The following is a 12,767-nucleotide window of genomic DNA, read 5'->3' as shown; positions in this document are numbered from 1 at the left end:
GTCCTGCACGTGAGAATAGGGCGTCTCGCTCTCCTTCATCTTTTGATCTCCGGCCAAGTACTTCGCTTAGGGTTCTCTGATCTCAATAACGCAGCGTGGCAAGCCGCATGACCCGCTACTGTCCATTTCAATTGAACGTTAGTCTATACAGTCAATATGTTCGTTTTTTATTCCGAGAATTACAGCTATCGAGGTATCGATAGACTAGTTTCCACGACACTCTGCTTAGTGATTTTGTTTAGTTTTGGAGCTGGCCAAACAACTTCCCACAGCCAATTGGCGGGCATTGCCTTCCCGCCCCTTCCCGCTTGTTGCGTATATAGTCATAAAATCCTAGTTTGGTTGTTTGCACATACCCTGAGGCTCCACAAGTAAATAAAATCACTGAGCGGAGCGTTTTGAAATATGGTCTATCGATACCTCGATAGCTGTCAAATAGCTGTAGCACGGTTTGGCCGTATTTTCTTCCGATCACTGATTGTGATGATAATACAGCCGTCACAAAGAATGACGTACAGTCGTGGACAAGCAAAGCCCACTACAGTTGCGGACAACTAAAGTCAACAAATTTATAGATCGATTTATTGAGACCGGTAGGGATTTTTTTAAAGTCCGAAAACCATCGGAATAGGCAGGAATTGAGTAGATCTTTCAAATGGTACGAGCCGATATCCCAAAAGTGAAGATTTGTCAGAAAAAAGGTCCAAATTTTTGGCGCAGGCCCAAAAAAATCGATAAAATCTCGAAAAAGTCATTTTTGGATAGATCTTGATGAGTACTGTCAGAATCCACCGAAAAAATAAAAATAAAATAGATCCTCCCCTTTGAAAAAAATTGCTATTACGCTGCCCAAACCTGGAGTAAAAAACATTGCAACCTTGCATGCCTCCAAAATAACCCTTTCTTGACTTCCATTCCATCAGTGACATCATTTTCTCAAGCCATCAGACTGTCAGTGAGGGAGATGATGAGGAACTGATCACGAGATCTCAAGAGTCACACCTCATTGCACAAGAAAAATGAGGCAAGTGAAGCTGTGGATTCAGGAGAAGAGATGGATATGCAGAGAGTAATTGGGATGAGCTTGATGAGCAGGATTTTTCTGAGAGCCTGGCTGAGATGGTGATGTAGGATGCAAAAAAATGGCTCAAAATTTTGGCATAGCCAAAAACTCGTGGGAATAACATAAAAACATCATTTTTGAGCTCCTTTTGCCTGTCCAGTTTCAGATCTGTCATCAGCTTTTCGTCAAAAAATCTGGTTCCTGAGATACTCAATTTGTTGACTTTAGTTGTCCGCAACTGTAATAAAAATGGAAATGTATTGATGGCTACCAAAGTGCCCGGAAAACGTGCAGATACGTTGAGGGAAGCTTCTGGCCAAATTTCAGCTAAGTCTCACAAGCTGTTTTGGAGAAAATGGCCATATACAGAAATAGACCTTAAATTTTTGGCCGGTACACCAAAAAGTGCCATGAAAAATATGAAAAATAGTGGAATCGCTTCCTTTCACAGAGAACAATCTGCCCATCAAGTTTCGAAACAATTTATCAAGTAGTTCTTCTGGAAAAAATTGCCAAACATTGACCCAAATTGGGCACTTAGTCACCTTTGATGTGACATCTATCATGGGACCAAGAAATTCCATCACACTAGGCTTTCGAAATGCCTTTCTGATAGATTCTTTGCCCTTTCTGAGTAGCTTCCAGCCAAAGCCCAGCACAGGTACTTTTGATAATTTCTGGCTGGTTTTGACCTGTTTTCTCCTTACAGCGCTTTCACAATGTAATGAGAATCACGTTTTTTTTTTTTTGTATTTGCCTAAATTAGTAATATGGTCAAATCTCTTCTCACTGCCATTACCACGACTGTTGCCATGGACGGCAGCGTCAACGACGAGATACAGGGCATCGAAGAAGATATCCGGCAGATTGCCGTAGATAATCCGCACTGTAAGTTGTCACATTTGCTCACTCAACACTCACGCAACCGAAGCAATTCTCCAGTGGCGAAATGGTTCACGGCCACTCCAGAGCTCATGCAGAAGAAGCGAAAACAAAAGGAGAAGAAGGACAAGAAGAAAGCCTCCAAAGCAGCCTCGAAGACGACGAACAGCACCCCCCTTCCCTCCTCCAGTCATGTGGAGGAACCTGCCGACGACTCATCGACTCACTCAAGCGATGACGATGACGACAAACAGTCAACCAAAAAAGAGAACGAGTGCCCTGCCAAGAAGACGAAGACTCTCACCAATATCACCGCATACATCAAAATCAATCGCCCACCGCGCACTCTCAAGGACAAGCCAGAGCCATTATCGCGAGGACCTTTTTTCTTCACTCTCAGCACCCCACGCATCGAATTCCTACAGTCCCTCACATCTTGTTCTGTTGAAGGCTCGTACGCACCAACAATCACATCAATCAACCAGGAACAACTCTTTTGGAAGCAGCAGGTACCGGCAAACGACAAGAAGAAGCTGCTCACAAATGAGGTGGGCTACAAAGCCATGATAGCGAAGCTTGAGGAGTTGACGAAGAAAGGGAAGGACACAACAATTACCTTGTCACTTCCCCCTCTTTCGAAGGTTGCGGCAATGGTGAGGTTCAATCCTTTTTTCCAACAAATGTCTTACAGTTTCGATGTCAGCCGAGCGATACTACAGCTGGGACTCGAGGTGTCGATCTGGAAAGGGAAGAATTCAGGGAAGGGCCACTGGGCTCAACGATCTGAGAGCAGCAGGTGAGTATCATTCCGTAAACCTCGTACTACTGACTAATGATACATTTCTGCAGCAGGTAGTTTGTGAGGGAACCAGCGCGTTCCTTGAAAAACTTCGCTTGAAGTACCCCATTGGGTCCGATCCACGTTTCCCAGATAAACGTGTTTATTCTTCGGGATCTGACATCTGGGAGTTGAACGGCCTCAGACTGCAAGTTTGGGCCAGTCACTTGGTGCGCATATATATTCTTTATCATTCAATTTTCTGACCTACCATTCCTGTCTAGGACAAGGGAACTGCATCGTTGACCGAACCACCCAACAGCACCCACTTTGCACAGTTGCAAAGGCTCTGAATCACCACTGTGGCCACTATTGCATCTAATTCCGTTGACACAGCAGTACCTCCCACCGCTGTCCCTCAACCGGCTCTCAACCAACAATTTCAACCTTACGGCGGCTATCCACATCCGCACTATTTTCCGCCACCGTATCCTTACCCCATGCTTCCCCTTTATAATCCCCATCCTGCCAACAACGTATATCCCAACCAATACCCTGATGCTCCACACCCGGCCCCCGCTCCTTTCCTGAACGTGCCCTTGAACCCCACACATGCCCCAAAATTGAACCATGCATACGCCCAAGGTGTTAGGCCCCGAACTCCAGGCATTCTACATGACGCTGCTCCTGGATCTGCCCCTGGCTCACCACTGAAAGTGATCCTTCCACGCCCGATCTCTCTGGAGGAATTCTGCATTCACTATGCAGTCGACAATGAGGATCAGGCTCGATTGGCAAAACTGAAGGTGCAGCCGGGGGATCGACGTGTGGAGAAGTTGGATCGTGAGGATTGGCAGGGGCATGCAGGCTTCGCAAAGCTTGCCTGGGAAGATTTCCTTGCCAAACACAAGACATTTATCTCTGACGTGAAGTCCAGAAAATGGGATTCCATCACCGGTGAGATTTGATCGAGTCCTCTTCAAATGACCTCTTTTCTTTTGGACCATCAATTGTACTGTAGTCTGTTGCATTTTAGACCAGTTTTTCGACACTCGTTCTCATGTTGTATGTACATCAATACCAATTTCAATTGCAATCACACATTCCAGATGTACCCCGCATGCCTAAACCAACTCTGTGCCATCTCAGCTGTAATGCATCCACAAGCCTCCATCAAAGCCATTTCGGGGTGATCATTCGCCCTGATTTGAAAACCATGGCGACGCACGAATGCTTTCACTGAATGAAGTCAGGGCTGAACATATCTAAGTGCTCACAAAGGACGTACAAGTGCTGAAGGACTCTTCAATGGGGTTCAGATCAGGTGAATAAGGAGGAAGGTATATCAAAAGACAACCTGCCTATCCTCAGTAAAGTGAGGAAAGATCATGGGAGATCATGGGAGAGAATCACACCTGCCGCATTGATGAGATCAACCAACTCGGGATTATGGTGGATCCGGCAATTGTCCATGATCAAGATACTCCGTTCTCCAGGCCAGGCATTCATTCCTGGGAGCTATCCAACATTCACTAAATGGAGAAAGAGTGTGAATTTTGACGCACCACCTGCTCAACGATGAAATCACGAAACTGGTCGCTGTCAAATGATCCCAGGATGGAGCATACTGCATCATAGCCACTGATGCTAATCGCCACCACTGTGGAATACCGATCACCACGCACGAAGTTGTTGATGAAGTCTGCACATTGTCCAGATGGTGCCCGTCCGTAGCGTCGTGCAGTATCATGGTCATTTATGCTGAACTCGTCGATGAACACCGGTTCTGCACCCCGCCCACCTGTGCAATCTCGAATCACATCCATGTACTCAGCTCTCATCTCTTCATCACGTTCCTTTGCAATCTTGTGGAGCAGTTTTCAAGTAAGACCTGCATCTAGAAGGTTCTTGTGAAGCGCGCTGCGTGAGATCACGATATCGTGGTGAATGGCAAGCCACCAGACGAGTTCATCAAGGTATGCATCCACTTCATTGTGGTAGACTTCCTTGATAGCAGTGAGCACAGTGCGAACAATGATTCTCGGCCTTCCAAGCAGTGGAGAGGGTGGCCGGTTGACAGAGCTAAATTCCGCAAAGATGCTGCGCCACTGGTAAATGCTTGCCTTAGAGATACATAGACTTTCCGAGATAAAGCCTAGGTCGTAGCCAAGCTCCCAGAGTCGTAGTGCACATTCTTTGAGGTCCGCGCTGATTTTCCGGTTGCCCATAGTGAAGACGAGACAAATAAATTGACAAGGTTCTCTAAATTCCATATATGGAAACACAAAAAAAAAAACGTGATTCTCATTACATTGTGAAAGCGCTGTAAATGTTGCAGTTTTTTGGTCCAAAATTTTGGCCATGCCAATTCCTTGTGGGAAAAACTTCGGAGGTGCATTTTTCGACGCATTTTGCAGATCCAAGCCAGAATCTGGAAAAATCTCAGCTCTAGATACATTATTTACCAAGATACCAAATTAGTGAGCTTTGCTTGTCCATGGCCAAGGGGGTGGCGGAACGTGGAATTTACATATACAGTCGCAAGAAGAATTAAGGCCCTAGTGCTCAACCCCCCCTCCCTTCACCCCCCAAATACGGTATGTTCTTCCCACCCTCCTATGTTTTTCTCAGAAGGAACCATCGGTTATTGGCAGCTGTCACCTCTGAACGTTGTTTACCAATGGCAGTGATGACCTTCTGGGTTCTCCACACTCATCAAACTCATCGACTTGCCTTGCACCATTCCAACCACCTATGCGCCCGATGTCAACTCCATCGCCTTCAGGGTGTCATGCCCAGGAAATGTCTGTAAACACCACACACATCAGGACGTATGCAAGGTATCGAAAATTACTGACCAAATATGTGTGCAACTTACCAAATCAAGCTCCAAGGGTGCTCTGGTAGTGTTGCAAACCATTTGAATGGATTTTATTAGAGAAGGTCACAAAAAAATTTAAGGCCTCTGATGGATGCCCCCCCCCCAACCCTATATCTGGGATCCACGTTCTGCCACCCCCTTGTCCACAGCTGTACCTTCAGCATAGATCTTCAGGAACTTCCCTGTCAGTGTCACGTCCAAGTCACGTCAGCCGTCACCGTGATTGACGTGGTGATGTCCAAATAAGCCAAAGCATTGCAACAGTTGCCAAACAGTGACAGCTCTGAGCTTTTGAAATCTTTTTGGTCCTGACCCTTCCTGCCCAGCCTTCCTTGTTGATACTCCCCTCAGCCTCGTTGACACTCCCCTCAGCCTCGTTGATGCGTATGGACACGAAAATGCCCAAGAGACATGACGGCAACATGCCCAAGAGACATGACGGCAACATGCCCAAACACGACGCGATATGACATGCAACCAACCAAATGACTGACATTGACTGTATGCAACCAACACATAGAGCGAAAATGCCCAGATATGAGGGACGTGACGCAAGAGACGTGACGGCAACACGCCCAAATGCAACACAACATGCAACCAACCAAATGGCGGTACACAACTGACACATCATGCTAACATGCACTGAAAACCCGACACATTGCATGATGCCAGGCCTTTATTGGCCAATGGGTAGAGTGCAGGTGATGGGGGTGTTAGGTAGAACTGTGTATTGATTCTGTATGGCCCCCTCCCCTTGTTTCAAATCTGATACCACCCCTTCTACTTAGTTTTGTTTGTGTTGATGTGGACCATTGCATGGCATGCTGATGAGCTCACGCAGCGGATGCAACAAGGTGATTTGGGTGTGCACAGACACCAACCCTTGTGTGTTGTAGATGTATGTAGATATCTCATACCATATAATATATGCAGTAGTTGTCATCCCCTGTATGTCACAGAAAACGAATAAATGTAGTGTAACATAGGATTCAACTCCTGCATCTCTCATTACTTCTATATACTTTCCACTGATTGACCTCTCTACATGTTCAGTATTATCAATGTCACATTTAGTCACACGTTCAATCACATGTGGTTGATATCTTGTACACATTGTTTACACACCAAATATCATCGATTCTTTACTTCAACCACCACTGCATTTTGCTCTCCAGAAGAGATGTTTTACCGTTCTTCTAAACCACAGAAAGTAAGTGGTTAGGTTCAGAGTCCCTTCCTAACACTTCTACTGCATAGTAAGTGTCAGCTTTGTATTAGGCATTGAGTACTCGTTTACTCAACTAGCATCTGATATCCTACTTTCTGAGGATTTCCTGGAAAGCTGGAGAGGTTACTGCTTTGGATTTCCGAAGCTTAGCAAACCTCTTCTAGGATACGCCCACCGACTGTTTCTCTTACAAGAAAGGGTCTTCACACCAGTGTACCAAGTGTTTAGCTCACTGGATGTTCACTAGGATAGTGTGTTGTTAGATATCTCTACTGTAACTCACAGAACACCTGCTACAAAGATGGACACTGTGGGAACTCAACACGCCCTGGCTAGTGCTTGAAAGTCCGGTCCAGTCCAGTTTTTTGGCCCAAAACAAAAAGACCAAGACCAAGACTGGTCCACACAATTCCTAAAACCTCAAAAGACCAGACCAGGACCAGAAAAGACCAAGACTGCAGTCTTTTTCAGTCTTTGGACCAGTCTTGGTCCAAACTGGTTACAACCAGTTCAAGACCGGTCTTTCAACGAAATATGCAATAGATATTGCAATTATGAGTTGGTAAATTTATTAACATTCTTCGTAGCTTCTAAACGAGTGCAAGAACATTAAATTACGTCGAAAATTGATGTATATACAAAAATGCTAAGGTACATCTGCTATTTTCACGAAATATTTTACAGTTTTGTATGTATCTTTGTCAGTTTTTGTCCTAAAAATATGATCTTAGGTGCGTTTTGAAGGGTTATTATGTAGGTACAAAAGACCGGTCTTAACCGACAAGACCGGTCCATGTCAACCGGTTTTTTTGCGGTCTTGTGATCTCAAATCTAAAAGACCAAGACTGCAGGTCCGGTCTTTTGCAGTCTTGGTCCGGTCCAGTTGCAGTCTTTTTGCAGTCTTGAGACTGGACTTCCAAGCACTAGCCCTGGCTAACTCGATCATCACAGACGCAACACCAGCCAATCTGAATAACACTAGTGTTTAAAGGTTCAGTCCATAGGACCGCAAAAAACCGGTGGACCGAACTGAACCGGACCATGGTCCGGTCTTTTTTTCGGTTGCAGTTGCCCCAATTTGGCGTTGGTCCGGTTGCCGGTTGCCTCATTTCAAAAATATTTTAAAACCATTCAAAGACCGGTTTTAATCGGTTGCAACCGGTTAAACGGTCACGTGCGTTACATAGCCTTGTAACCACGTTTATTGCCTTTTATTGGGTTTTTGTTTCATCAAAAACGGTTAAGAATTAAGAAAGATATAACCAAATCCATATTTTACCCGAGTCTCTATGAGATGTAATTCGGTTTCAGTCATAGCTATGTCAAATCTTCATTAAATCTCTTGAAAATTGGTAGAATGATGGGTATTTATATGCTTTACTATTTTATATAACCCGTTTATTTTTCAGAGTAATAATGGTTGAGATACAAATGGTTTATATTGGTATAATAAATTATACGCAAAAAAACCGGTCTGGATCGGTCTGAACCGGTATCATGGACCGCAAAAGACCGGTCCTAGGTGGTTCGGTTCGGTTCCCTCAATATCTGGGTCGGTCCTGGACCAGTTCCGGTCTACGGTTGCGTGTTTTCGGGGCAAAAAACCGGACTGAACTGAACCTTTAAACACTAAATAACACTGCTCCACCTGCTAGGAGAAACTTGAGTGGAGTCACCATGACAAGACCATCATACTTGTTTACTCAAGTGGGCTCCTCAAAATTGACACCTCCCACCTCATGCTCAGCATCCCGTTCATCATCACTGAAAAAATGGACTATAACAAACAAGTCAGCATCACAGGAGCTCACGTCAGGTTCTCACAAGAAAGCACACATGGAGGCCATATCAAAATCAGCTTCTTTTCATTCAAAAACATCCCTCACCCCCTGAAGCACAGAATTACTTAACAGTTTCAACAATACCCCCACCTCCCCTATACACACTCTGAATTTTTCAGCAGCAACCCCTTCTCAGACATCAACCACACTATCCAGTGTACACATCACAGGTGAATTCAAGGTGTCTAAGAAGATGGCAAGCACATCGTCACTGCCTCCCATTCCTGCACATACATCAGATCCAAGCAACCCACGCAACAACTTGCCCCTGCCTATGACTGGGAGGTCTTTACCATCCCCCACATAATCCATGTGGATTCCAGTGGAGTCCAGTGGATTCCAGTGGCCCACTTGCTAGGCCAAATTGGCTTGCACAATGCCCAGTCCACTGGTCTCAAGTCCAGTTCAGTCCACTCCAGTCCACTGGACTCCACTGGATTCCAGTGCACCATTACTTATTACTTATTGATATTAATTATAATACTACAAAAAAAGACTATGAAATTAACATGGTCAACATGAATTTACAAACAGAATTACAAGGCTAATGATTTACATAGTAGGGGTTAATCATTTTGTTCAGTTGGCAGGGTGAAGCTTGCACGTGACTTACTTGAGGGCATGCCACATCATCACATCTTCTGTTTGTGGCATGGTCACACTGCTGTGACCATCCTTTTCCCTTCCACCACCACCACCCATTCGCCCCTCACTGCCATCTCAACACCGCCAATGATGCCCATGCTAACAACACCCATGCCAACGCGGAACGACGGGCCAAGAACAAGGGACGGCGCCCATGACGTTGCCACATCATGGGCAAGGGGTATGTATGCCCCACCACCCCATTGTTCCGTTCTCACCACGACAGGCACACCACACCCCACCAATGCCAACAACCGCCCATGGATGATGACACGATGACGTGTCAACGACACATGACAACAACATGTTGAGGATGACAACAACAACAACACATGAGGACAACAACAACAACACATTGAGGACAACAACAACAACAACAACACGTGAGGACAACAACATACAACAACAACAACAACAACACATGAGGACAACAACATATGTGACAACAACAACACGTGAGCACGACGACAACACGATACGTCAACAGCCACAACGGACCACGACCCAAAGCGCCCACGACGGACAACGACTCTCGCACGACAGACACGAACGAGCACTCATGCAAAACGACGAGCGCCCACAGAAAATGGCCTCCACCCACTGCCATGTCGCATGAAAAATGGCCTCCGCCCACTGCCACGTCGCACGAAAAATGACCACTGCCCATGAAAAACAATGACCGCCAACAAAAAACGACCACCGCCCACTGCCACAGCACCAAAGCGGCCCACGACAACGACACATGCAGAGGGGGCGACATGTGAAGAGCGGCCGACGTGAAGAGCAGGCCGACGATGATGGGACAACAACAAATGAGGTTGCAGCGTCGCCACGCACGAACGGCGATGAGAGCCCAGCACCACCACCCCTCCCCCCTTCCCCTTCACTCCCTCCCTCGTCACCACTCCCTCCCCATTCACCACTCTCTCCCCATCCCTTCCTCCTTCCCCCCTTTCTTTCCCTTCCTGCTCACCACTCCCTCCCCCCTCCCTTCTTCCCTCCCCCTCCATTCCTCTCTCCCCCTCCCTTTCCCTCTCCCCTTCACTCCCCCTCCCTTTCCCTTCCTCTATCCCCCCTCCCTTTCCCTTCCTGATCACCACTCCCCCCCCTTCTCTATAACATTAAATGTAATAAAATTAATCTATGTAGTTATTAAATATACTTTAATTTTCTTCTTGTTTTGAAATCTAAGTGTGCTTAAGGTCTGTGGCAGTCCAGTCCAGTCCAGTTTTGTTTTGGGTATAGTTGGCAGTCCAGTCCAGTTTTGTGTTGGGACAGTCCAGTGGAGTCCAGTTTTGTGATTGGCAGTTCAGTCCAGTCCAGTCCAGTGGAATCCAGTGGAGTCCATGTGGATTATGTGGGGGATGGTAAAGTATTGTGGTGGTCGTTGCTTGAGTTGTTGCATGACTGTGACAGTACATGTTTGGTTATATCCACAAGAGGCAGGCAGTGTGACAACCCACAACAATGAACAACAACAACAACAATGAATGATGGACAATGAACAGGTAAGCAACCAAGTAGCCTCCCCCTCTCCTTTTTTCACAAGAAGCAGGGGCCATGTCACTGTTGGTGATATGGCAAATAAATTGGCCAAACAACACAATGCAAATGAGGAGTACAGGCAATGAGCAGATACACTACGACAAGGCAGCCTTTCTCATTTAGAAGCTGGGATATGGGGTTTCACGCGACAGTAAGTAGTGTATTGTCTTTCACACAAGTTTTCTCCTAACAAAGGCTATTAGGTTTCATTCTACTACCTACAACAAACCGAAACAACATAAACAAGGCAACAATAATCTGTCCACAAAGACCCAGCACTTCTCTCCACACAAGAAGCAGGTCACGTCACAAACAACAATAGGTGAATGATGACAGGCTGAGACAATGGACAGTGGACAGCGGCAACAACCTGAGTCATCATAGCAGTACTATATAGAATATTAGGATATGTTGTATAATGTAGTAGTGTAGACAATGAACTTATTTTTTTGTAACACCAGTTCTGTGTGAAAATCATGCAAAATGGTATTAAAATGAGCAGAATGTATGCCCCCCTCTAGGAATCTGCAGACCCCAGGGGTTGCTACTGAGGGCTGCAGATCTGCTCTGAGATTCTAGGGAGCACTGTGTAGTGGCTGTGTGTTTCTATGTAGAGCTACATAGAATGTGCAGGGGACTGTAAAGGTGATACCCTTTTCTATGGTGCTATGGCACTGCACAGCCCTGCCATGTGCTGCTTAGCTAGTGTTTGGAAGTCTGGTCACAGAACTGGAAAAAGACCGTGACTGATCAAGACTGCAAATTATCAGGACTGACAAAGACCGTAACTGCAGTCCAGCCTACAGTCCTCTACGGATTCCAGAATTTCAAGACTGAGCAAAAACCGGATTAACCAGTCTAAGACCAGCCTTTCGAGCCTCGAATCTTGAGGCCTTGAGGGCCGAACTTTCAATATATTTATGTATGTTTTTTATTATGAAAATGTGTTGATCAAACAAACAAACAATTTCATTCTCATCCAATTTCATTCTCATCCCCCTGACCACTTCCAATTCATCACCGTTGCCACCACCAACTACCACCTCCTGCAACCACTGACAACTTGGCCACGCCATGTCACCAGCCCAATGGATGAACAATGACGATGATGCATTCATGACAACCTGGCACAATGATGGATGGCGACAACTTGGCATGTCAACGGATGAGCCATGTTAATCAAGGTAAGTACCTTACCTCCCCTTCCCCTCTTCTTTTCTCACATGAGAAACAGGGGCCATGTCACTAATGGTAACATGACAACCAACAACTGATGAATGATGATGCATGGGCAAACAACAATGCTACATGGAACAACGACAAGACATGGACGAACAATGGTGACACACAGACAAACAATGATGACACACAGTTGGATGACGATGACATGGCACGTCAACGGATGTGCCATGTCGTCCAGACGGTGACAACCCATGTCGTTGTCACTGTCCGCATCGATCCAGGTGAGCATGTAACTCCTCTCCTGCTCTCCTGTTTTGACATGAGAAGCAGAGGCCACGTCATGTGGCATGGCATCCAATAACTGATGAATGACAAGGACTACACACAGATGGACAACAACAACGAGGATACGTGGATGAATGAAGACAGATGGCACATGTTGATGACAACATAGCTGCTGAACAACAACGACTACTCACACACCAACAACCACCACGACGATGTATGGATGAACGACAATGATGCATAGACGAATGACAACGATACACAGATACACTACACAATGATGATACAAAGATGAAGGACAATGGATGGCATATGTTGACGACAAGGCATGTCAATGGACAGTAAAGGTAGATGTGGAGACACCCACACTTACCTGTGCACATCACTATGTACCAAGTTATGTCCACTGACCTCCTCGTACATAAAACACTTAGAAT

The 12,767-nt window shown here is 45.8% G+C and overlaps 3 protein-coding genes across 3 annotated transcripts; 1 reads left to right on the top strand and 2 right to left on the bottom strand.

The window, feature by feature from the left end:
• Positions 1-1,833: 1,833 nt before the first annotated feature.
• On the top strand, positions 1,834-3,916 carry LACBIDRAFT_327872 (uncharacterized protein; the record flags this gene model as incomplete). The annotated part of the gene is made up of 6 exons (XM_001881894.1): positions 1,834-1,951; positions 2,006-2,598; positions 2,795-2,804; positions 3,120-3,680; positions 3,760-3,788; positions 3,833-3,916. The coding sequence occupies 6 exons, from the start codon at positions 1,834-1,836 to the stop codon at positions 3,914-3,916; spliced, it is 1,395 nt and encodes a 464-aa protein (XP_001881929.1).
• Positions 3,917-4,603: 687 nt separating this feature from the next.
• On the bottom strand, positions 4,604-5,222 carry LACBIDRAFT_327871 (uncharacterized protein; the record flags this gene model as incomplete). Its single annotated transcript, XM_001881754.1, has 2 exons — positions 4,604-5,154; positions 5,189-5,222. The coding sequence occupies 2 exons, from the start codon at positions 5,220-5,222 to the stop codon at positions 4,604-4,606; spliced, it is 585 nt and encodes a 194-aa protein (XP_001881789.1).
• Positions 5,223-11,690: 6,468 nt separating this feature from the next.
• On the bottom strand, positions 11,691-12,713 carry LACBIDRAFT_327870 (uncharacterized protein; the record flags this gene model as incomplete). The annotated part of the gene is made up of 5 exons (XM_001881753.1): positions 11,691-11,769; positions 12,061-12,108; positions 12,234-12,423; positions 12,529-12,600; positions 12,704-12,713. The coding sequence occupies 5 exons, from the start codon at positions 12,711-12,713 to the stop codon at positions 11,691-11,693; spliced, it is 399 nt and encodes a 132-aa protein (XP_001881788.1).
• Between the last annotated feature and the right edge of the window lie 54 nt (positions 12,714-12,767).

The sequence above is a fragment of the Laccaria bicolor genome, genomic scaffold (assembly GCF_000143565.1).
Source record: "Laccaria bicolor S238N-H82 LACBIscaffold_14 genomic scaffold, whole genome shotgun sequence".
NCBI lineage: Eukaryota > Fungi > Basidiomycota > Agaricomycetes > Agaricales > Hydnangiaceae > Laccaria > Laccaria bicolor.
This window is presented reverse-complemented; position numbering and strand designations above follow the sequence as displayed.